Here is a 26909-nt window from a genome sequence, read left to right as displayed (position 1 = left end):
TTTCTCCATCCTCCTAACCTGTAACACTTTAGCAGCTAAGGACTCTAGTGCTAGAACCAGGCTGACTGGAAAAGTTGCCAGTACCTTACTTTTACCTCTGTAAAATTAGGATAATAACAGAACCCAACTCAGGATTTTGGTAAGAATAAAGAGAACAAATATAATACTTAGAACACTGCTGGGCATCTAGGAAGTACTGAAATATTATTTTTATTATCATCTACCACCATTTAATATAATTGCTAGTAGGATTTCCTACCATTCTCACTGTTGAATGGATTTTTCTAGTAGGTCTTCAAGTGAAGGATATTAATAGGAGACGGCTGGATGGCATCACTGATTCGATGGACATGAACCTGGGCAAACTCCCAGATGGTGAGGGACAGGGAAGCCTGGCAGGCTGCAGTCCGTGGGGTCATGAAGAGTCAGACCCAGCCTGGTGACTCAACACAACAACTGGAGGATACTTAGATTTTTCAAGTGCTTTTTAAGCATTATTTAAATTGAAGGGCTTCCTGGTGGCTCAGAAGGTAAAGAATCTGCCTGCAATCCAGGAGACCAGGGTTCAATCCTTGGGTCGGAAAGATCCCCGGGAGAAGGAAGTGGCTACCCACTCTAGTTTTCTTGCTTGGAGTATTCCATGGACAGAGGAGCCTGGTGGGCTGCAGTCCATGAAGTCACAAAGAGTTGGGACACAGCTGAGTGACTAATACTTTCACTTTCTTTCACTTTTCCACTCATTAATGGCCTTATTTTTCCAAACCTTATAATTGTTTTAAGATTTTATAGAAATAAACCAGCTTTGTCACATGCTAGATAGATCATTCTACACTTAAACGATACACAAAGTCCAAAAAATAATGTAATTCATTCATTCACAGAGATTCGATTTTAGGCTCTGAAAAATATCTTGCTTTCATATCACTTCATATTTCTGGACCACTTTTTAGTTTTACACTCATTAAAATATTTTCAGGAATCCCACTTTAGGTCCTGGTTGTTATGAAATAAAATGTCCTCATCTTTTAGTATACAGTCTATCTTGTTCTGTTTTAAATTACTATACACAAATGATAAAACTTTTCATAACAAAGATTTAATTAGTATGGTAATAACCATGATTTCCAAAGTGTCTGAATCAGCCTTAGTAATAATTAGGGAGTTTCGTTCCATACAAAATGCTTTATTTAACCTTCATGCCTTCATTCAGATAATTATACAAATGCATACAGTTAAAGGTTTAAACTCTATTTCGGTTCACAGCTCAATTCATAGGAAAGTTGAATACAGAAAAGCAATGCACCAACAGAATGTCTGAGACACCATTAAAAACGATAACACTTGTTCATTTAAATCTCTGAGAATAGACTGGAATAATCATCCTCTGAGAGAATCTCATTAGGAGGGTCTCCCTTTATATTATCGTAGGGCAAAAAAAAAAAAAAAAAAAAAAAAAATCACCATTTTACAGTAAAAGGAAAAAAGCTCTGAGTATATTTACAATACATACACTATACATAAATACAAGAACAACACTTACATAATATTAATAAACTTATAACAGGGGTTACCTAAACACTACAGAGTATATAAATGCAGAGGAAACTATTGGGAAATTAGATCTTTAGATAAGCTGGAGAAATAAATTCATTTGCAATTAAAACTCTGAACAGAAAACCAAATGAAGATTTAAGAAATTAATACATTTGCTTGCCAGCATCATTGGGGGTTTTAATCCTTTAATGCAGAGGACCTCCTCTGGGTATTCTAACTCTCTGGGGTCAGAGACCCAGGAGCCTTTTGTAAAATTACATAAGTGAATCAGACGCAGCACATCTATTTGATTTGCTGTTCAGAGGCTTCAAGCCTAGAATAACTGTTTTGTAAATGAAAGGATGTTTTTGTATTTTTTACACAGCTCTTGTAATCCAATCACCAAGTAGAATGAGCTAAGTGTCAAGGAAAGGAAAAAGATGTCTGCTTGATTTGGCCAAAGATGATATTTTTCTTTATTCCCATGTATTTTTTTCAAATACCACCGAGAGATTTATTCAAAAGAGGATGACGTTTGAACTGACCCCCACACACCGAGAGCAACGTCTAGACTACTACTAATTATAACTAAGTCATTTTAAGTGGCAGGTGGGTATATCTTAAACGTGGTCTGTTCTCATCATTTCACAACACAGAAAGCTCTGAATACATTCTTCTATGGACAAACATGAATTTGCTGGTTTCTCTTTTTTAAAATGAGCACGTTATGATACACATAATTGCATTATGATACAGGATGACATAATACAGAAGACGATGTTTTCAAGCTGGTTTTGTAAGTAGTTATCTCACATCCACGGGGAGTTGGTTTGCCATGTGATGCAATGTGTCCCACACAGACATGAACAAAACAATACAGCCCCCATTCCACAGGGCGGGGGTAGGGATGGTGGTTTTTTTTTTTAATGAATTTTTAAACACAACAAAGTGTAGACAGACAAGTTGATAGGAAAGAGCCTTGAATATAGGCACCAGTGCCCCAGTTCAACTATACCCATCCAATATAATCAAGTTCTGAGGGACAAAATACATCTTGTAGTCTGGATGTAAATACAAAATTCTGCTATGGGAAAACTAGAAACACAAGTAGGGCAACATCATTTTCTAAAATGTTTTATGCTATATTTTAGGAGCATGACATTAGCAGAAAGGGAAGATGTTGGTTCGTCCCTAAAATATCCTACTTTTTGATTACTTGGGCACTTTGACTAGAATTTGATCCAAATTCCACCCTCGTCTTCAACCTGCATTTGGAAAAAGCAAGATATACCAGTTCACACAAGGAGTCATTGGTTCTTGCTTTGCACAAAAGGCAGATTCTGTTGCCTCAAACATTTAAAATTTCTAGAGATATAATCCAGAAAGATAAAATACCGATGTGACTATTTCCACTATTCATCTCTTTTCAACTCACTTAAAGTTGTGGTTTTGCTGTGGAGAAATTATTGCTTGTTTTGAAACCCAATTAACTGAGAAAGCCCTTTTCTGCAATGGGTTGTGTGCACACGAAACAGTTGCTTTCAGCATGGGAGGAAATTTGTTTACACAAGTTTTATCTCTTCCCTCAGCCAAATAACAGGGAGAAAGATTGTAATTCAGGAGATTCATTTTCAGAAAAAGAAACACCATGAGAAATGACATTCTCCAAATGTTTTCTAAGTCCATTAGTACTTCCATGAATCAATACTGTCAAGAGAATGTGTTCTACATAGAAAAGGGGGGTGGGGGGTCATTTCTCTGATGTTGGACAGCTTCCTAGATAAAATTCAATTAAACTAACAATAATACTACAGGCAAATTATTTGTAAGACTACTGAAAATATTACAAGGTGGTACTGTTAGGTGAGAAATCTGAAAAGGAATTTTCCATTCTCCCTTCTCGCTCATCATCTGAATGTTACCGACTGCCAATCCATTTACAACCGCCAAAAGTCGACTCTTGTTATCAACAACTAGTTCCATGGAGGTAACTTTCAAATGCAAATTAAACACACTCTGGAAGGTCTACACAAGTGGAAAACCCTTTATTCCATCTATAAAGAAATACGTAGAATTAAGAAAATCTGCTCTAAAATGCCATCAGGTAGGGAAGTGTTTAAATGATTCTGGATCTCCAGGTCGAACATTTCAGAGGCAGGTGAGAAGTCCAGGGAGATAGCCAGTTGGTGTGTTTGTTTATAATGATTCTCCAGGTGTGAGTTTTCAGGAGACTGATTTTAAATCTTACGCACCACTGTCAAATCATGTCCTTATATCTTATTTGGAAAATTTGATGACTACACATCCCTAATAAAACTACTTAAGGGTTAGATATGGAAAGTTGGCTCTTGGGAACACAGGTGCAGCAGTGCCTTGGGGAGAATACAGGCTTTGGAGCCTGAGAGAGGTAAACTTCCACTCCTACTCTGATTTCTGTTTGCAGACAACTCAGCCACCCTCTCTGTGCCTTGGTTTCCCATCCATGAAACCTAGAACTGTTGTACATGAGAGGTGATATGTCTAAAAATTACCCAGTATACTGCTTGGCATATAGTAAGGATTTACTAAAGAACAGCTAGTATTTTCATGGTTTGCTGAACTTTTGCCCTTTCAAGTTCTTTTAGTACTTTCAGACAACTTGCAGAAAACAGCCCAGTCAAAAAGCTTGCCTTCAGTACGATTAAGGAACGCAGTAGTGTTACTCTGACCCTTTGATCATTATTTTATACCCTCATCTAGCATACTTCCTTCTTTTTTGTTCTGAAACGTAGAGGGGGGAACAAGAGATGGTTTAATAGTCCTGTGGTCTGGTTCTGGAGAACACTGTCCATCATGGTAGTCTTCACTGTCTCAAGCCTGAGTGTTTAATCACAGTTATACTTTAAAAATTGCTCTTACCAAATGTTTGGCTCTGAAAGAGTATAATTTTACTGATACCCTTTGATAGCTTGTTTGGATGGATTTGTGCTCTGAGATGATGGGACTGGAGAATTTCCAGGGCTCTTGTCTCTTCATATAATCTGCTTGTATATTTCTATTCATGACTTTACATTCAGCAGTAAAATAATGGTAGGAACATATTGGGATGTTCTGAATGTAAATCTGGTCATTTCCAGGACTAACTGTAAACCTTGGTCAAGGCTAGGCTTACTACATGTCAGTTTTACTTCAGTGGACATTTGGGGGAGAAACAATTGTGTTAATATTCACTCCAAAATGGTTCTTAGATGATAACAGGAAATATTAGGGGGAAGGGAAATGAAGAAAGGTATAGGTTTGTGCATTTGATATTAGTGGATAAAATAAAGGAAAAGGAACAAATGTCTACAGTGTTTTGCTCTTAATAAACTGGCTTTTGTTAACTGAGCAAAACTTTTTGGACTATAAACAAGTGTTTCATAAGTTTTGGACAAATCACAGTGAAGTTTTCATCTCAAAATTATAAATGCCACGTGCCAGGATGTATAATGGAGATAATCATAAAGTTTAGACAGGCATTCTTATAGTCTGTAAGAAAGATTAAATTAAGAAATGCTAACATAAGATGAAATATATTTAAAACACACCAAACAATTTTTGAGGGTGTATATGAACAGATTCAATTTATTGTGTGCATATATTTTCTCTGTGTGCGTGCTTCCCAAAGGTGGGGGAAAAACCCAGTTTGATAAAGAATTATTGCTGTGTAAAAGTACAGGAATATCTCATTGGTCATAAAATGTATTGACAGGCACTTTCAGCTTTTAATTCATTTCTGAAAATGGGCATTAGTTTATTCCTATTGCCAGTATAGAATCATTTCACATGTGGCCATATCCATAGCATTCATCTTGTCAACAGGTAGCTACTGCTAAAAGTACTCCCTCTGGGATTTTACAAAAACAAACACCTGCAGAGGGTCTGCATTTGTTTTGATCAAGAACTACTGCATCGAGGAGGAAGGTAACTGAGAAAAGAGAACAACTGCTAGATGCTTCTTTTTAACACAAGGAGACCCTGTGCTGCTGTTCCCCTCTTTACAGGCAAAGAGCATGCATCTGGAATCAGTGTGCTACAACTTAAAATGACTTCACTGCATTCTAAACCATCTTGGCTAAACTGAGACAAGCGGCCACCCCATTTTGTTAGGGAGCGCAAGGGCTATGCCCTGACAAGGCAGAACAGAGTCCCCCTGGCAATATCACTAATTGTGTGTAAGATACACAAGGCATATCTGAACAAGTTTTTTTTTTTTATTGTGATGAAAACTAGAAGCTCTTTTTCCCAATATACTTCATCAAACTATTTACAACCTCTGTAAAATTTGTGAGTTTGAAAATACTTTTTTCCACTATCACATATGTTACTAATACAGCAAAATATCTTCACTCTATTTTTTTAAGATGCAGTATCCTATTTCATTTTCTTATGAAAATCTGAATTTCTATTGCAATTGCACAGTATTTAGCATATTTAAAGTACCAATGGACATGGGTTGCTAAACAGACATTATTCTATAATGAAACTGTGAAAATACAGCATTTAAAATTTTTATGTACACTTCTTAACTATAAAATGCAGGCAAAGTCATATATAGCATTATAAGCTGATTCCCTAATAAGGTAAATAACTTACATTTCTAGACAGCATGGATTATTACAAATTCATTCTTTTTAAAAAAGTTCTTTGTTGATATTTATTAGTCCACTGGCTGCTGCATATACAAGTGTGTATACAGGTGTGCATGTGTTGGGGGTGCCAGTACAGGTAAGTGGAAGGCATTGTGGGGATATGAGAAATGTGATATGGAAGACATGGCTTACCAAACCCCTTTTCTAAACCAAACCAAATCAAATGGAAACATCTTTTGTGTGTGTGAAATGCACTACCTCAGAAAAGTTGAAGGAAGAAATATGATCAATGAAATTGTAGAGTACATTTACCTCCTAAATTTACAGGTTTAAACAGTAAGGAGTAAAATCTGAGATTGGATTATGGACTATGAATATTAAGGCTTCCTGGGCCTACTAAGATTCACATGAGTTATCTCACGCTCAATCCTTTACAAAGACTGTAACTCATCATATCACGAACGCTGGTATTCTTAACACTGCTGAAATTCTGTCATTCCTTACTATAAACATTAAGACACCTTTATAACAACATCATGGCTACACTTCTAAGCAGTCATAACAATATAACAAAGGCGTATTAATACATTTGAAGGCCTCACCTCACCAGATTTACTCAGTTGCAACTTTGGTAAGTATAATAAATAAAGTACAGAGTAAGGAATACTGCATCTTTATCCATATATATGTTATCACTCTAATGAACTGATTTCAAAGTGCAGAATTGTATTTATGTTGAAAACACAAATAGAAATTTGAAGTTAAAACAACTGCATAAAAACGAACACAATCTTTGTATAAGCTGATCCAAATTTCAACCTTAATGAGAATGGCCCTTTTAATCATCTAGAACTGGCATTTGTAAACACTGTAGTATTTTGCAAGTTTTTTTCACCTGAAGTTCCTCTTTCTATTTTCCACTTAAACTTGTAAAGTGAACAAAAAGTGCTCTTTTTTTTTTTTCAATAAAAAATGTGGTTTGTGTTACTGTTATTCAACTGCCTTTGAAAATAAATGTCCCATAGTGTTCCATAAAAGTAATTCCAGGCAACAGTGTAATTTTATGGTAAAGCCATTAGAAATTTTACTCTAAATGCCTTAATAAAACTTAAGACAAGTTATCAAGCAGGCTTCTCAAAGTCCACATGCAGTTGATGGGATGGGGCTGGAACTAGATGGGGAAGTGTGAATCTTTACCCAAACAACCTAAGATCAGAATATGAGGAGGGAATCTATTAAAACTTCAAGGTCTGAACTTCTTCACTTTTCAAATAACATTAACTTCCTTGAAATCAATCTCTACAATGCAAAGAGACAGTCAGGTCAACTGTAGCTTCCAAAGCCAGTATAGCTAGCTACCTGTGTCTAAATTCCCAAACATACACATATGCCCAGCTGCAAACTGAATGACTTCAAATTTAACACCAAAGAATGCATCCAGTTGGGGTACAACTGAGAAATTCTTTGGATTTGACTCCTTTTCTGCTGTTAATCATCTACTGTGCTTTTTAAAAGAGGCTAGAACAGACATCAGATGAGATGCAGGAGGCTTTTCCGTGCCTGAAGGTATTCTTACTTAAAAATGTAATTCCTTCTCTTCCAAACCACCTTCCTTTCTATGGGGAAACACTTGTAGAAAATTCACCAAGGATTATTTGTTATAATTGTTTCAAGACAAACTTGTTTCCAGACAAGCCTCAGGTAAGTTTCAGTCTGGGACTAGATCAGCAACTCATTCACTACTTGTGCTTAGATTCCCTCCTTAGAAGTATCAATACATCAAAAGGGGGAAATGGCGTAATGCTGACAGGTTTTATCAGTAAACTTACTGTCTCAGTTGGGTTCCCACCTTCAGAAGGCAAGCAGACAAGCTCACGTCCCTTAATTTTTCCTATGCTATTAGAGGGGAGCAGCTCATCTCATTCTGTGCTAAATTTAAATCAAGCTGTCATTCAGGAAGCTCCTACTGCCTCTCCGTTCTATGAATTCTAAAAACCATTTCTACCTGTAACACTCTCAGGATCTCTCAGCAGAGAAAAGGACTGGCCCTTCTTACGAGAGAAAGCAGAAATCGTCTGCCCTTCACCTCAGTGATTCACCTATTTCCTGCCAACTAAAGTCTAGGACTGGTAGAGGGCTTCACAGCTGTGTTCACCATGCTCTGTGTTCTTTGCCACTGACCGGTAACCAACACTGGTCTTTCTATTCAAAATGGTCACAGGCAATGAGATGCACGAGTTGCTTACAGTACAGGTAAAACTTTCCAGTTGGTGTAAAAGAAAAAAACAAAGAGCCATCAACCCAGTGCTTGGTGGGTAGTACACTGTGTAGCTACAGAAGCTATTTATCCATAGAACTGCAGCCCTTGTTGGAGGGAAATTGCCTGATTTCAGACCTGGCAGAAAATATAGAGCATGTATTTTTGAAGACAGAATTTGACCTGAAAATCATTATGCTCTTGCTTGAACATTAAAAACATTCCTTTTAAAGCCATCCAACACAAGTTATCCTTGTTCCAATGTTTCTAGTTTTTTGCTTCATCAGAATTAAGATGATCTGAATTAGAAGATAATCCTAAAGACGATATTTCTAGAACCAGAAATTATTTCAGAATGTTCAAATCTTTAAAAATGAGCGAGGAATATGGTGAGGTTAATTTGTGCAATTCCCCAAATCAAGTGTTTGTAATTAATTAAAATATAATGCAAAGGTCTATGCTGGCAACTTCTTATATCTAAGCTATAAAAAAATCTTAACAATAACAGCAATGACAATCAAACCTTACCAAGCCCCTTGGCTACAGAAAGCTAAAAAAATTCAGCTTTTAGTGGGGGAAAAAATATGGTAATTTTTCTGAAAGAATGCTCATTGGTGATGTATTGCTTCATTTACTACAGACTTCGCTAGTTGCAAAAAAGGCTCATAACTCAAGGGGGTTTACAGGTCTATAATTTCCTCTCACCCTCAGCACAGGATGAGTGGGTTCATCCCTGCACATGCCATTGTATCGGGTCCTAATATAGTTTAGAAAATGAAATCTATAGAGAAGAACCTATTGGAGAGTCATTTATCCTTGGCTCTCCAAGGGTGGAAACTAGCACCATGTCAGGCTTTCCTTGGGGAGCATTCCCTTCCCACTGACTCAGTTCCAAGGAGAACTGACCCATTCACCCAACAGTTAATTCCCAGCTATGCCTTCGTGGCCTCTCTAGTCACCAAATGACTGTTTTCAAACAAGAAAAGGGGGAGCATAATCTTTAATTGTGGTACTCAACCAAGCAGGACAACAAACAGCAGAAAGATTACCTCAGTGCTGTAAATGTAGCCAAGACCTCTAAAATGCTGGGGTGTTTTTACAATCCCTTTAGTAAGTATGAAAATTGGTAACGTGAGTCCTCAGTGAAGTGATTGTAGGAAAGTCCTTTTATTCGTTATTGCTTTTCTCCTCAAGAGGTGCATTATTTCCATCTCTGCTTTGTCTGATTTTTTTTCGTGTTCACTGACTTTGCCTGGGCCGCCCCACCTCTTACCTTGGTGCCAGTGTGTCTAAGAAAGTTTTTTTTCCCCCGATTCCTTGTAATCAAATACTAGGGGCAGGAAGAGATGATGCCTAGCTGACAGAACACTGCAATTTGAAGTGGGGCAGTAGTTGTTTTAGACAGGCTCTTCCTATTCAACTACAGAACGACTCTGTGCCCGTCCACGCCAGGGAGGACACCAGGGCTAGACTCCAACTGAAACGTCGCTGCCCCTCTGCTCAAACAGATGAACAAAACAGAAGCAGAACAAAACAAAAACAATCAACAACAAACAGATGAAAATAATCAATGTTGGTTTTCTCCAGGGCATGGCATAACGACAAGTCGCAGTGATACCTAGTGGTCACCATCGCTATTGCAAAAGGGCTGCCTGAGCGCTCCTTTCTTTTCAGGTATTGGAACCTCTCCAACAGTTTCTTCTTTTCTACTTTCAGGCTGGTTGCTGGTAACAGATTGGATGTGGGTTCTAGTAATATCTTACTTGTAAAAAGGGGTTCAGGGGTGGGATGATGGGAGAATAATCCAAATTTACAAGGTCTTGCTCTAGCCATCAATTTGTGGTAGATGACCTTTAAAAGTATCAATAACAAAACGTCTGACAGCTCAGAAAATGTACAAACTACAAACATCTTGAAATGGCAGAGGACACAGCACGGAAAACAATGCCTGTCTCTTCAGCATCTGTGTCACTGATCTCCCAGGCCAGCGTGGAGTCGTTTCTTGTGCAGTCGTGACGAGGGGGTTACCTTCAGACCCAAAGGAGAAGTGTTACCACTTCTTTTTCCTGCTCTGCTTTCAGACATCGTGGGATGGTGATGCCCTTTTGTGTTAACACTGTGAAGGGGATCCAGCCCTGCTGAATGGGGTGCCGCTAAGAGATCCAGCTCTTACGCTCAGCTGGACAAGCAGCCTTCCTCACACCAGCATATGCCTCCGGCGGTGCAGTGCCAAGTGATCTGACCGGGAGAAGCTGCGGTCACAGTCTGCGCACTTGAATGGCTTCACTCCCGTGTGTTTGCGGTAATGCCTCGTCAGTTCATCCGAACGAGCGAACTTCCAGGTGCAGCCTTCCCAGGTACACTTGTAGGGTTTCTCTCCTGGAAGAAACAAAGGGACATAACGCTGTGCTCCATCATTTCTCCTGAACAATCTAGCCAATGTGATTATCTGGGGACATGACTGTTCTCAGAGGATTTTCCATTTGGTGGCCCTTTGTCAAGAAACCTAACCACCCTGCCAGCAGGTTTTGGGTCGCACAGATGGGGGTTTCAATGTAATCTCTCTTGCTCTGACAATGGGGAGGTTACTTAACACTTGCATCTTCAGTTATGGGGAAGTTACTTTGCAGTCAAACTATCAGAAGGCACAGACTGATAACTCTGGTGTATAATCACCATGGGTAGACTAGAAAGGCATGTGAGAGAGCTCTACCTAGGCTGATGTGGCTGAAGGGTCGAAACTCACAAAGAATTATAAAGGGCAATGATTTGTATGTTTTGTTGCAATACTGCTCCCAAAAGTGCATCACTTAGACACTTAAAGGCTATTTTAGGGTACAGTGTCCTTTTATCAGTCACACAAAATTTCATTAAAAGATAAAGCACGCTACCACCCCCAGAAATTAGGTACTAAGTACTTATTATTTATAAAGTTATTATTTATATTATGTATAAACTACTGTTGTCCATGGGGTCACAAAAAGTTGGGCATGACTTAGAGGTTAAATAACAGTAAACAATTGTTTGTCTCCTGGGAAAGAATCCTAGATATCTTAGTAGTGTGAAGTTTAAATATCTTCTTCAGGGACTTAAGAATTAGGGCAAGTCCTGAGGAATCATCAGGTTGGTCTGAATGTTGAAACCCACAGCAGAAAACAGTCTGAAGAAGTATGTAATTTGACCACATCCCTCAGTCAACTTGTAAAGACAGTAAAATATGCAAAGGCTTTGTTGGGAAGAGATACGCTATCCCTTGTTCAAATGAGTTCCCGGGGGAGAGGGACAACAGTTGACCCAGGTGTGCTTTTTCCTGGCTCTCATTCAGAATGGAAGCCCTGTCCCCAGGTAACCCCACAAGAACTGATCTCTCTTCTGCCCCCTCCATCCAATAGTTAACCACACACTGCTTGGCCCTACGTGGAGTTTGGCGAAAAGGCCTAAGACAGGGAGCAGAGAGCTATTGGCTGACCCCAACATGTGTGTGTGCTCTGTCGCATCCAGTTCTTTGCAATCCCATGGACTGTAGCCCACCAGGTTCCTCTGTCCATGGGATTTCCCAGGCAAGAATACTGGAGTGGGTTGCCATTTCCTTCTCCAGAGGATCTTCCTGACCCAGGGATTGAACCCCACGTCTCTGGCGTCTCCTGCTTTGGTAGGCAGATTGTTTATACAACTGAGCCACATGACTTTTAGACCCCAAGATACAGAGCTGCAATCCCCAGAAAGAGGGCATGGCAACCCACTCCAGTATCCTTTCCTGGAGAACCCCAGGGACAGAGGAGCCTGGCAGGCTACAGTCCACAGGATCACAAAAGAGTCCAACATGACTTTAGTGACTAAGCAGACACACATACAGAGTTGCAAAGTGAATTTTGTTAAATCCATTTTACAGGTGATAAAACTGAGGATGAATGTAGTAAAATAACTTGCCTGAAGCCAGTAAATAGATGTGTTTGGTTCAAAATTCAGTGTTTTTCATGATGCTCCAAATTCTTTTTCCCATCGAAACTCTGTTACATCCTCAGACAATGCTGATTCTACCTTCTTAGATACTTTCCAATTATTCAACTCCTATTTCTATTAAGCCACCTATCACAATATATTGTACAGATTTTGTCTAGATGCTTTTCCCCTTTACCAGTTTCTGAACATAGAGATTAAGAATCACACATCTATTTCTGTATCCTCAGAGCTTAGAGTATGTGTCAAATAGTGTTTGAATAAATTAATAAAACTGAAACACAAACACAGACATGCTCACACCGAGGTGTGTACACAGGCAACTATTAAGCCCTGTGAATGAGATGTACAAGTCATGCCTACGTGGGAAAACTAGACTGAATCAGACTCAGCAGTTTTTGTTCAGCTGTTAAATGAATGTTCACTATATAGGTCCTTTTGGGATCAAGTGGCACTTTCACAGAACCGCATGAATCGTACAGCTCAGTTAACTCTAGAAATACTGGTGCACTAACTGTGATCCACAGAAAGCTCCAGGTTACTCTGAAAGGGCTCCCATCAAGTAGATGCCTAATGACCAGCTTAATCCAAAACCTCACTTCTGACTCATTCTGGATGTTCTCTAGAGACAAAAATCTGCATTGACAGGTATTGACTGATCAGAATTAACAGAAAAAAATTTTTTAAGTCAGCAAAACCCATAATTTAAGAAGATTGGCAGTCTACTATACAGTATATCCAGGCTTCCCAAATGGCTCAGTGATACAGAATCCGTCTGTGATGCAGGAGATGTGGGTTTGGTGCCTGGGTCAGCAAGATCCCTTGGAGGAGAAAATGGCAACCCACTCCAGGGTTCCTCCTAGGAAATCCTAGGGACAGAGAAGCCTGGTGGGCTACAGTCCATAGGGTCGGAAAGAGTTGGATATGACTAAGCATGCATCCACATATAATATATCCATGGCAACTGCTAAAATACTTTTACTGATATGTCATCACTGCATGCTTTTGAAGTTTATATCATGAACATAGGTTCTACTAAGCTGAACTTGATAAAAACTGTATCTTCAAAAGCACATTCATTTTGGGGGCACTGAGCTCAGCTCACTGAGTCTTTGTCACCAACAGGCATCTCCTAGATATCTCTTGTTGTGTATGGAACCAGCTACAATGAATACAGGTCTAAGAAAAAAAGAATAAAGGATTTTAATTGAGGAAAAGCACTGCTCAGCTGTGTGCTGAGAGGATATCTGTTTCTATCTTGCTGGGAAAGTGCAGTATGAATATGACCAGGGTTAGAAAAGCTGCCATACTTTCATCTTGCCATTGCAGTTAAAGTGAGAGGAAGGGGCCCGACCTGGGATTGGCCTGGAAGGAAGGAGAGATAACAGAAGGAGACAGGCTTCAGTTTCAGAGCAAGAAGGATGCTAGAGGCTGACATGGTCACCATGGGGACAGTCTGTTGTCTTGGAGACTCTCTGAATTTCCTTGTACACCCAATTTAGGCACCTATACATACTCTTACTTTCAATTTGACTGTTTAATAATGGTACTTGTGCCCTTTCCATTTGAAAATCCATAGGAGGTGTGGGAAACTGTGGCCCCCAGGCCAAATCCAGTTGATGGCCTGTTTCATGTGACTTGCAAGCTAAGAACAATTTTCACACTTTTATATCATTAAAAAAAAAAAAAACCACCAAAGAGGGCTATTTCACGGCATGTGAAAATCATATGAGATTCAAATTTTAGAGTCCATGAATAAGTTTTTATTGGAACACCGTCTCACTCATTTGTTTGCATATTGTTTATGGCTGTTTTTCAGTGACAGTGAAATTGAGTATTGCAATAAGAAGGTATGACCTGCAATATCTAAAAGGTTTACTACAGGAAGTTTGCTGACCCTTGATGTAAGTGAAGGGTACCTCAGCTTGGGGCAGGCTTTCTGACTATGTTAACTTAATCAGGTTATATAACATACATTGCTAGTCTGGGATGGGTAGGTAAGGGAATATTTTGGTGATAAAATAATCACTTACTCTCAACTCAGGATCCTTGACTAAAATTCTAACAGTCCTCTCAGTAATGAACACCCTTGACATTTCATGTCCATTGCTTTAAACTGAAGGTTCTGGGTCACGAAATGAGTGATTCTCTATTCCATCAGATTTTTAAAAGTCTTCAGGATCTCTTCTGCTCATTATAAAAGCACAACAACATCTTCCTTATGAAGATGAGTGGGGTCAGGAACATCTCTGTATATTTTAGCTGGTTACCAAACAGCACTGATTCGACAGTGATGGAGCCCCACCCAGCTCCATCATCTTTCAATAGAGTTGTGCTACAATGACCAGCATGCAAGATGAGGAACGATAATTCTACTGAGTCTGGAAAGACGGACACACGCAAGGAAGGATCAGAAAACAGGAGCTCGGATGTTTGGCATCATTGCTCAGGTGGGCATTTTAAAGGAGAAGCAGAGAAAACAACAACTATGGCAAGGATTTCTGTGGGCCCACAAATATGGAGGAGGAAACTTACTGCAAAATCTGGGAAGTATGCTGTGAGGTGGAATCAGGTACAATAATGATCATGAAAGACAAGGCCACCAAAATATTTAAGAGGCAGATATAACCCTACTTCATGAATAAAACCAATGAAAATAATATACAAGCTTATAAGTTGTTAGGGGGTAAGTGGTTAACGCATGCGTGCTCAGGTGTGTCATGTCCCACTCATTGTAACCCCACAGACTATATTCTGGCAGGCTCCTCTGTCCATGGAATTTTCAGATAAGAATACAGGAGTGGGCTGCCATTTCCTCCAGGGGATCTTCCTGACCCAGGGATCAAACCCACATCTCCTACATTGGCAGGTGGATTCTTTACCACTGAGAATATGAAGTGGTGAATGAATGCATAAAAAAAAAATAATGTAAATATTCTCATCTGGGGTGGGGAGGGTCAGGGAGAACCTGTATCAGAAAATAGTAAACAATTATGTGAGCAATAGATGAGTTTTTCTTGAGACTTTCCTTACAAAAATGTATATTTTCTTTTTAATATTCAGAAATATTTCTTGTACAGCATTTCTTTTTTTTTTTGTACAGCATTTCTTATACCCATTTCCTCATTAATACAACAAGAGTTTGGGTATTCTATCTCCATACTTAGAAAAAAGAAGAGGGGAGAAAAAGAAAATAAGATCTTCAAATCTTTCTTCACAACTAGAGGCTGAGCTCTGGGGGTGAAGGGAACAAGTTGGCTGCTTGGACCAGGCAGAGAGCAGGCTTCTGCTCCTTGCTCAAGACTGACCTAGGTTTCTGTCGTATCTGCTGAGTGCCTAGCATTTCATTAAAAAATAAAGATCAATCAATGCTCTCTCAGGACTAGTTAAGTTTTAAAAATGGATACAAAAATGATGCACAGGGACTATGACTTTGTATTGAAACTGCATGTTATAGTGTATGCTTGTGCGTTGAAGCAATTTAAGGGGTACAATCTTATAAATAAATTATAGTAAGAGAAACTAACTTCACAATGTGAGTAAAAACTAATTAAGATGATAATAAGTTTGTAAGATATACTGTAATATGTGTAAATGAGTCCTGAAAAGATATAATGGAGAGAATCCTTCATCCATCTGCCCTTCTTTCCTTTAAATCTTACCAGAAAATAGAACACTCACTCTAATGTGGTGGGGACAGAAGTAGAGATGAATTTTCCATGAACAGTTTCCTATGGAAAGGGTTGATTTGGACAATAATGGGAGTTGGACATCGACCTCCCAGGATCTGTGCTTCTCTGACGCACAGCTGCTCTGCAGCAGTCTGGATGGTGGTGACAGTAAACAGACTTTCTAGCAATTTCTTCAGGAATGGTGAATTGTCCTTAAACTCATCTGAATCAGAATTCTGCAAATGTGTTATTCAAAACTGTTTTTCCTAGAAATAGGCTAAAAATAAAATAGCATGCCCATCTTTTTTTTTTTTTTTGGGCTAACCCACAGATACACTTAAAATCCTCAGGAGCAAAGTCTTTGAAAATGTATTTAAATATTTTTTCAAAATAATCAGAAGTTTTGCTTCCACCATCAGATCACCTTTGATTTTTATTGCCTGTATTAATCCTATGGAGTAATAAAATGATAGGAAATGGTGTGTTATATGTCTTCATAAATAAGTCTTAGTGATTTTTTTTTTTTTTAAGTCCAGACATCAAGTTGCTAACGTGTAAGAAAAATCAAAGAAACAAGATGGGTAACACTACGCTTACCCTGGGGTGCAGTTATTATTTTAGGCTTTCGATTCTGAAGTGAAGGTCTCTTAAGTCCCATGACCAATCCATAAGCCATTTCTACCTTTTGACCATTTTTCAGCATAACCTGTCCTCTTTCAGTTCTTTGTAAAAACTGATCTAAACTATGAAAATCTCTGAAAAAGGAAAATGTTAACCAAAACTAATAACAAGCCCTCTAATTTCTTTAAAGGGTCCTGAAAAGCTTAAAAAGAGAACATACCAAAAAAGAGGGTCTGTTAATTTCTGTTTGAAAACACTCTTAATTCCACATTGGCGGTTCAAGTTAATACAATTTTATATCCATGATGGCCTCTGTGTGTGTGTGTTTATACATGTATATTCACAAGGATTATTTAAATAATATTCTAATTAAGTATCCTGGGAAAATGAGAACTCTCATCAGGGTTTTTTTTCTTGGAACAGTCAACAAACTGACTTATTATGAGAACTGCTGTCTCTTTCAATTCTGGTTAAAGAAAAGGCTTAAGAGTCACTCAATGCATTTCCATGACATTTACCCAGCAGAAGGCATAATAAAGTCTAAAGAAAACACCAGGTATTGAATGGATTCCCAAAACCCATAAAACAAAAATAACTCTTTCAGGTACCTCCCATTTCACCATCTGAAATGCTGAAAGGTAAATGTGTCCTGAGACAAAAGACAGGTGCCTTTTCATATTAAAATGACGTGTGAGCAACACCAGAAAAGGAATGTGCAGTTTGCAAAGCTCAAACAAAACGCCCATGTCCTCACATCAGCTTTTCTCTATTATTTTCTCAAGCAACTGAAAAACAAAACAAACCACCTTCTCCAACAGGAAACATAGGCATTTTCTTCAGTGCTGAAGTGCATTTCTAAAATGTGTCCCTCTTTAACTTTTATAAAGTCAGGGGGCCCCAGACACTGACAAATGAGCTTCATTACACTCAAGGCTCAACATACTTGCTGTGACAATTGGTTTCACTTGAGGAATGGTATTTGCATATGAGGGGAAAAAACACCAGAATCAAGATTCCTATCTTGTCTTCTGGTTTCTGTCACATTAGTTCATAAGAGTTCACAGAATCTTAGATCTGGAAGGAAATCAGGGACTTTGAAAATGAGGAAACAGAAACCTAGAGCTGAGATTACAGGCCCTTGACTTGTCCAGGGGTAGACGAGGCAGGCTGCCTTCTTGCTGGTGTCAAAGAGGCAGAAAATAGCACGGGCTTTAAATGCACGGGCTTCTCTCGTGGATCAGATGGTAAAGAATCTGCCGGCAAGGCAGGAGACCCGGGTTTGATCCCTGGGTCAGGAAGATACCCCGAAAAAGGGAATGGCTACCCACTGCAGTATTCTTGCCGGAAAATTCCATGGACAGAGGAACCTGGCGTGCTACAGTCCATGGGGTTGCAAAGAGTTGGACATGACTGAGTGACTAACACTCGGAATGCATGGTCAAGCGGAATGCATGGTCCAATAAGGCTCAGTCGTCAATCTATGACTGGATCTCAGGCTAGAGAGTGAAGCTTTGTGAAACTCCATCCCCACCCAACCCCACCCTGCCGGTCTATCAAGTGGGAATATTCTTCCAGTTGTGAAACTTAGAAATATACATGCCACGTGCCCAGCAAATGAGAGATGCTCAGTAAAGGATACTGAATTCTATAGTTATGAAATTCAAGGTTTTTCTGTTTCTGCCAAGAAATAAAAATAACATGAAGCTAAAAATGAAGGCCATTTGTTAGTTTTCAGGAAGGAATTAAGATTAGTAGGTAAATGGATGTCAATCCTGATACTGATTTTTCCTAATATTATAAAACTTCTTCATAGGCCAAGCAGACCAAACTATTCTATATTTGTTTGATTCATTTGGTCTTGTCAATTCAGACAAATGATTAGTATTTTAGCATCCTCCCCAAGAACTGTCTGGACTGAATTAATTGACTTTCTGTTTCCTTATGTGTAAACAAGTGGCCTCTTCTTTCTTTTCCATACAATTCTATAATGAATTTCTTTGATAAGTATAATCTTTGCTACAGTAGATAGTATTTTTCACATATCCCACTTGGCCCTAAGAGCTGTATGGATCTGAACTTATTTAATGTTGACTCTTAACTTCCTCATGAAGTTGCTATAAGCAACCTCCCTTCACCAAGAGTTAGCATGTGGCAGGTGGAGGCGGCATTTGAACCCGGGATCTGACACCCAAGGTCACAGTCTTAACCATTTCCCTATAATCCTTCTCAACCTTAAATAGCTGCTTTCATAAGCCAGAATATCTAGTCAGACCTGGCCACGCAGACTGAGAGAATATGAATTACTAGTGAGAGGGGAGACAATATGTTAAACCACAAGAGCCTAGCCCCCTGCACCTAGAAATAAAATACAAGGGAAGTGAAAAATATCCTGTCATAAACATGTACTTCAGTGAAAGCAAAAGTTCAAGGTCTAAGGGTAATTCTTTATTTGGCTGTTCTAAGTTTATATTTCCAGGTGCTATGTCTGTCTGACCCTTTGCAATCCTTTGGATCATAGCCAGTCAAGCTCCTCTATCCATGGGATTCTCCAGGCAAGAATAGTGGAGTGAGTATGCCAGGACCTCCTCCAGGGGATCTTCCCAACCCAGGGAGCGAACCCATGTCTCTTATGTCTCCTGCATTGACAGGAGGGTTCATTACCACTAGCGCCACCTGGGAAGTTCGTATTTCCAGGTAGTAAGAGTATTGAGGTTCCTGTTCCTGGCTGTCTTTTTCTCAGCTTCTTCTCAGACACCTTCCTTTACCTGTCACGTAAATGTTCATTGAGATTCAGGCTTTGACTCCTCACCTGCAGAGGCTCTCCTTGGTACCCATAGCTGCTCCCATAACTTCTAAGACAAAGATTCCCAAGTGTTACATCTCAGTCTCTCTCCCATGCACCATGGCAGGGGAGACGACATTTTCCCTTGGCAGCTAGAAAGCAACTTCCACGTGACCAAGGTGTTATTCAGCATCTACCACTTAGACAAGGCCTGTTCCTCCTTCTGTTTTAGTATCTGGAAACAAGACAACCCTACCTCCTCAGGTATCAGGTCATACATCTCTCCAGCTGGAGAGATTTCTTGGACTCTTTCCTATCTGTTATCCTCTACCTGTCCCAACCTGATTATCATTATATCTGCCAGTTCTGCCTTCAAAACGCCCTCTCGTTTGTCTTCACGAAGATGGTCTGCCTCTGTTTAGAGTCTCCCCACCTTTCAGTGGGCTTCCCAGATGGCTCAGTAGTAAAGAATCTGCCTGCAATCCAGCATCCTCAGGAGCCATGGGTTCAATCCCTGGATCAGGAAGATCCTCTGAAGGGGCTGCAAAGAGTTAGACACAACTGAGCATGCATGCTCAACCTTTCATGAGTTCCGACTTCTACTGGTCTATTTCCCTGTCTTGTGTCTTGCTCCCTCCAGTTTATTGTCTGTATTGTAAGGAAAACTTTCTGAAACAGTGTGATCACGCCACTCCTTGGCACCCTGGGCACGCCTATAATTAAACCCTCCTCACACCCCATCCCATAGTAACAACAGGTTTCCCGCCTGTCCATCACGCTCAGTAGCGCAGTATTGAGGGTGCCTTTTCTATGCTATTCTGCTTTGTGCAAACAGATGCTTGTTGATCAAATGAATGAAACAGCTTGAATTCAAATGCCTCCTGTTCTCTTGAAGTTTAACATACAAGAGTCAATAGAAGAGCAATCCACTTTGTGAAACAAAGAGCTTACTGATTGCACTTCACCCCTTCTACAACCCTTTCCCATTCCAATTAAGTAGAATATATATTTTGTTTGTTTTTAAAATATTTACTTATTTCTGTGGCCGTGAAAGATCTGAGTGGTAGCGCACAGGCTCTGTAGTTTGTAGCAAGTGGGCTTAACTGCCCCTCAGCCTGTGAGATCTTAGTTCCCTGACCAGGGACTAAATCTGTGTCCACTGTGTTACAAGGTGGATTCCTAATCACTGGACCACTAAGGAAGTCCCTAGACTATATATTTTTGAAAGGGAAAATAACAGGAGACTTTATTTGTAGTAAGTGTCATTTAAAGGTCTAGTCTACAAATAAATATCTCATTTCTTTAATTTTTAAAATTTAGTAACATGATATGATGTTAAAATTAGCAACATCTGTGATTGAGTCTATTTTTTCAAATGAGCATCAATTATTTTAATCTTTAAGCAATGTATTTACTTTACAATTCTTTTTATTCTTAGTGATGAAGGGCTTTTACTGAATTTATCTTAAGCCTTATACATAAATAATATTTTAATAAACTCTTTAATGGTAACTATATTTTCTACAAAAATACAGTTCCTTAATAGTTCCACGAAAGCCACACATTTTCTATTAGTAGTAGTTAATTTTATCATTCAGCAAAATTAAGACAGGAGGCATAATCTAGATACTCAGCAGGACATGAGAAGGAACAAGCACTGGGGATATTATTATCCCACTCCTTACAACACAGTTTTGATAGCTGAATGGACAAAATAAACCCAAAAGCAGAGGAAGGAAAATGGGGAGCATGGTGATAAGATCCCACAGTATTTTAACTTTTCATTGTCACTGATGATCTGTGCGCTAACAAAAACAAAAAACAAACTCACTTAGCAAGCAGCTTATTCAACTGGGTAATAATTGACAGACTGTCTTAGAAGTCTTTACTTTTCTAAATATATGAAAAAGATGACTAGTTTTTAAATAAGGTAACACTTTAAAATCAAAATTGAAACAAATGTGAACAGCATTCATACTTATATTCAGACAACTGTAAATCTTAGGTTCACTGTGTTTCTAGGTAGTAACTTTCTAGAACAGTGGTGGATTCATGTTGATGTATGGCAAAACTAATACAATATTGTAAAGTAATTAGCCTCCAATTAAATGAAATAAATTTAAATTAAAAAAATAAACTAACTCCTTCATAAATGAAAATAAGTAAATACTTTCAAAACATTTGTTGCTGATCTTTCAGCTTCCTTTTTAGAGCTGGCCCTTTCCTGCAGGTTCCCATGGGTCGGTGATGGTTGCCGCAGCCTTGCAGTTGGGACCAAAGACCCCTTCACTGCTGCTACAGCAACCTGCATCAAGCTCGCTCAGGGCTTTCCCATCAAATGTTCCCTGACACCACTCTAATTTCAGAAAGTGGAAAGGAACTGAAGAGCCTCTTGATGAGGGTGGAAAACGAGAGTGAAAAAGCTGGCTTAAAACTCAACATTAAAAAACTAAAATCACGGCACGGTGGCTCAGTGGTAAAGAATCTGCTTGCAATGCAGGAGACGTGGTTTCGACCCCTGTGTCGGGAAGATACGCTGGGAAGAGAAAATGGCAACCCACTCTAGTATTCTTGCCTGGGAAATCCTATGGACCGAGAAGCCTGGTGGGCTACAGTCCATGGGGTTGCAGGAGTTGGACACCACTGAGTGACTAAGCATCAAGATCATGGTATCTGATCCCATCACCTCATGGCAAACAGATGGGGAAAAAGTGGAAGCAGCAACAGATTCTATTTTCAATGTGTTTATAAGTAGTGACTCTGTAGAACAGATTAAAATAACTCCTTCGTACATGAAAACAAGCAAATATTTTTATATTTATGTTACCGATCCAGATCTCTGCAGATATGGCTCCACTACCAGATTTCAAACCCCTTGCTGTCTTCATCTTTAAGCTGCACCCATTAATATTCAGAGAGCTATGTGCAGAGCAATCACTCAAGAGTTGCTCTTTTCATTTAATTATTAATGCTGCTGGTCCTTGTTTTCTCACACGCTTTCTAACAACTTCAGAAACTTTAGTTGACACTAAAGAAAGACTGGAAATTCCCTGGTGGTCCAGTGGTTAGAACGCCATGCTTCCACTGCAGGGGGCCTGGGTTTCAATCCTTGGTCAGGGAACTAAGATCCTGCAAGCTGTGAAGCTTGGCCAAAAACCAAGACGAGTTCACATTAATGATGAAAAACTTTAAAAACAGACCATTTCAGGACTTCCCTAGTGGTACAGTAGTTAAGAATCCATGTGCCAATGCATAGGACATGGATTCGATCCCTGGTACAGGAGGATTCTGCATGCTGTGGGGCAACTAAGCCCGTGCCCCACAACTACGGAGCCTGGGTGCTCTAGAGCCCACGCTCCACCACGAGAAGCTACCATGATGAGAAGCCTGAGCACTGCAACTAGAGAAAGCACATGTTAGCAACGAAGACCCAGTGCAGCCATAAATAAATAAACAGAAATTTAAAAAACTGGCCATTTAACATCGCCTGCTATCTTAATACTTAATGACCAACTCTAAACAGGTAGGGGCCACTGGCTAGACCTGCATGGAGTGTGGCCCCGCTGGGAGAGACTGGTAGGTTATTAGCAAACCTGCCGCAGATAGGTATAATGAAAACAACACAAACTAGAAAAAACTGGTTCTAGAAAACCAGAATGACAGGTTCTAGAGAAACCAAAGTCTGCCTTTCAGCTCCTCTCCTTGTCTACTCCATGACAGCAAAGAGCGCCTTAACCCAGCATTCCCCAACCTCTAGGATCTTGTTCCTGGTGATCTGAAGTGAAGCTGATGCAATATCAACAGAAATAAAGTAAGTGCATGATAAATGTAATGGGCTTGAATCATCCCGAAACAACACCCTCTTCCCCGGTCCATGGAAAAATTGTCTTCCACAAAACCGGTCCCTAGTGCCCCAAAGGTTGGGGACTGCTGCTCTGACCTTTCCGAGGACTTACAGATGCGATTAAATTATGGAAAGCACTAGCAAAGCTCTGAGCCTGACCCAGCAGGTCCTTTGGAGATATTGGCTCTCTCTCACCACTGGTCTCCGTGTCTGCTTTCAGCATTCCTTCCTGCCAACCACGCATCCTAGATGTCCTCAAAGTCTCCCTGAACCCTGCCCTCACATCCAAGCAGATGCCACGCCCTGCTCTCTCGACTGCTCCACTGTTTCCCACGTGGCCCCTCTCTGCCCACTGCGCTTCTGTGACAAGGGACACGTCCAAGTGCTCCAGATTAGAGATGATGGAATTCTATGTGCCGAGCGAAGGAGGGTGCTCAGAGAGTCTAACAGACAAGGAGACACTGAGGCAGTTTCCAAAAATAAACAGAGGTTTACCAACTCGAGAAGAAAAAAATGGAGGCACCCAGGCAGGCCATTTCAGGAAGAGGGTAAGAATGTGCAGTGAGCTCCGTACAGTCGAGCATGTTCGGAGACTGGTTTGTTTGTTAGTCTTACCCCAATTTTTTCTGCATTATCTAAATTTTAAATTAGTAGAGTCTGGAGCAAACAGTTGATTGTGATAAGAATACACTAAATTATCCAAACATTTTTTGTCTTGAACCTATTAGTCACATTAATAACATATATCTGTATCAGTACAAGACATAGATAATTTCAATTCAACAAATAATGACTGGGTCCCTATAATGTCTTAGTCCCTGCATTTACTGAGGCTTCCCTGGTGGCTCAGATGGTAAAGAAGCTGCCTGCAACAAGAAGGACTTGGGTTTGGTCCCTGGGTTGGAAAAAGCCCCTGGAGAAGGGAACGGCTAACCTACTCCAGTATTCTGGCCTGGAGAATTTCATGGCTACAGTCCATGGGGTGGCAGAGAGTCAGCCATGACAGCGACGTTCACTTTCACTGCACTGACTGGGCATGCAGTAGCACTAGTGGTAAAAAACCCACCTGCCAATGCAGGAAACGTAGCAGACACAGGTTCAATTCCTGGGTCAGAAGATCCTCTGGAGGAGGGCATAGCAACCCACTCCAGTATTCTTGCCTGGGAAAGACTATGGACAGAGAAGCCTGATAGGCTACAGTCCATGGGGGTCACAAAGAGTCAGACACGACTGAAGTGACTTAGCATGCCCATACATGGTAATTACACCACAACTTGCTATATTTATGTTCACAGTTAAAAAAATAGAAAACCTGCGATTCACTGAGTTAAGTAGCTTGTCTAAGCTCATCAACCAGTTAGGGGCCAAAGATAAACTTCTGTTTACTGACTTCAAATTTAGTGCTATTTCTATGATAGTTTCCTATTTCTTTGCAGTTACCAATATGGTACATACTTGCGAGCTCTTTGGCTAAGATGTGCAAACAACTTATTCAGAGAGGATTTTTTTTTTCTTGAAAAATGTCAGTCTGTCCTTAAGAGATTCATTATCTCGGCATCATTAAGCCTTATGCTTTATCTAACAATGAATCTAGACAGAGGGTCTGAAGTGGAGCTTTACATGGAATGAGTTATTTAAATAATGAAGATGGCAAAACACTCTCAGACATAAATCACAGCAGGATCCTCTATGATCCACCTCCCAGAATTCTGGAAATAAAAGCAAAAATAAACAAATGGGATCTAATTAAAATTAAAAGCTTCTGTACAACAAAGGAAAATATAAGCAAGGTGAAAAGACAGCCTTCTGAATGGGAGAAAATAATAGCAAATGAAACAACTGACAAACAACTAATCTAAAAAATATACAAGCAACTTCTGCAGCTCAATTCCAGAAAAATAAACGACCCAATCAAAAAATGGGCCAAAGAACTAAATAGACATTTCTCCAAAGAAGACATACAGATGGCTAACAAACACATGAAAAGATGCTCAACATCACTCATTATTAGAGAAATGCAAATCAAAACCACAATGAGGTACCACTTCACACCAGTCAGAATGGCTGCGATCCAAAAATCTGCAAGCAATAAATGCTGGAGAGGGTGTGGAGAAAAGGGAACCCTCCTACACTGTTGGTGGGAATGCAAACTAGTACAGCCACTATGGAGAACAGTGTGGAGATTCCTTAAAAAATTACAAATAGAACTACCTTATGACCCAGCAATCCCACTTCTGGGCATACACACCGAGGAAACCAGAATTGAAAGAGACACATGTACCCCAATGTTCATCACAGCACTGTTTATAATAGCCAGGACATGGAAACAACCTAGATGTCCATCAGCAGATGAATGGATAAGAAAGCTGTGGTACATATACACAATGGAGTATTACTCAGCCATTAAAAAGAATTCATTTGAATCAGTTCTGATGAGATGGGTGAAACTGGAGCCAATTATACAGAGTGAGGTAAGCCAGAAAGAAAAACACCAATACAGTATACTAACACATATATATGGAATTTAGGAAGATGGCAATGACGACCCTGTATGCAAGACAGGAAAAAAGACATAGATGTGTATACCAGACTTTTGGACTCAGAGGGAGAGGGAGAGGGTGGGATGATTTGGGAGAATGGGAATTCTAACATGTATACTGTCATGTAAGAATTGAATCGCCAGTCCATGTCTGACGTAGGATGCAGCTTGCTTGGGGCTGGTGCATGGGGATGACCCAGAGAGACGTTGTGGGGAGGGAGGTGGGAGGGGGGTTCATGTTTGGGAACGCATGTAAGAATTAAAGATTTTAAAATTTAAAAAAAAATAAAAAATTAAAAAAAAAATAAACTATGTGAAATTTGAACAAGAATGAAGCAAAAAAAAAAAAATAATGAAGATGGATGTGGACATATAAGCAGCACCCCACTGCCTGAAGGTAAGACCTAGCAACCCCAAGACTAGTGAACAAAAGGCCATTAAGATGCACTGCGGGCACATGGCTCATGATTTTCTGTATAGGATATTATCAAGTCATTTCAAAATCTCATCCAATAAAATAAGATGCCAAATTGGAAGCAAGAAACAGAGGAATAGCAAAGAGAAGGGGTGAGGCAAGTAACAAGTGAAAAAGCATGGACTCTACAAGCATTTCAGACCACAGTGTATGCACATGTGTGCAGTCATTTTTGTTGCTGCTGTTGTTCAGTCACTAAGTCATATCCGATTCTTTGCAACCCCACTGACTGCAACATACCAGGCTTCCCTGTCCTTCACTATCTATATGCACTCTCTATCTGCAGTATCAGAGAAGACAATGGCACCCCACTCCAGTACTCTTGCCTGGAAAATCCCATGGACGGAGGAGCCTGGTAGGCTGCAGTCCACGGGGTCGTGAAGAGTCGGACATGACTGAGCAACTTCACTTTCACTTTTCACTTTCATGCATTGGAGAAGGAAATGGCAACCCACTCCAGTGTTCCTGCCTGGAGAATCCCAGGGACGGGGGAGCCTGCTGGGCTGCCGTCTATGGGGTCGCACAGAGTCGGACACGACTCAAGTGACTTAGCAGCAGCATCTGCAGTATACTACATGCACAGGCATTGTGCTGTGCTAAATCGCTTCAGTGTCCGA

The 26909-nt window shown here is 39.9% G+C and overlaps 1 protein-coding gene across 2 annotated transcripts in view; it reads right to left on the bottom strand.

The window, feature by feature from the left end:
* Window positions 10316-26909, bottom strand: part of KLF12 (Kruppel like factor 12) — a 526247-nt gene continuing 509653 nt past the window's right edge. For both annotated transcript variants that reach the window (XM_005687692.3, XM_018056508.1), the window contains exon 8: window positions 10316-10779. In XM_005687692.3, the coding sequence (XP_005687749.2) occupies window positions 10598-10779 (182 nt within the window). In that variant the 3' untranslated portion in view covers window positions 10316-10597. The remainder of the gene's footprint in view (window positions 10780-26909) is intronic.

The sequence above is a fragment of the Capra hircus genome, chromosome 12 (assembly GCF_001704415.2).
Source record: "Capra hircus breed San Clemente chromosome 12, ASM170441v1, whole genome shotgun sequence".
In the NCBI taxonomy this organism is placed as follows: domain Eukaryota; kingdom Metazoa; phylum Chordata; class Mammalia; order Artiodactyla; family Bovidae; genus Capra; species Capra hircus.
This window is presented reverse-complemented; position numbering and strand designations above follow the sequence as displayed.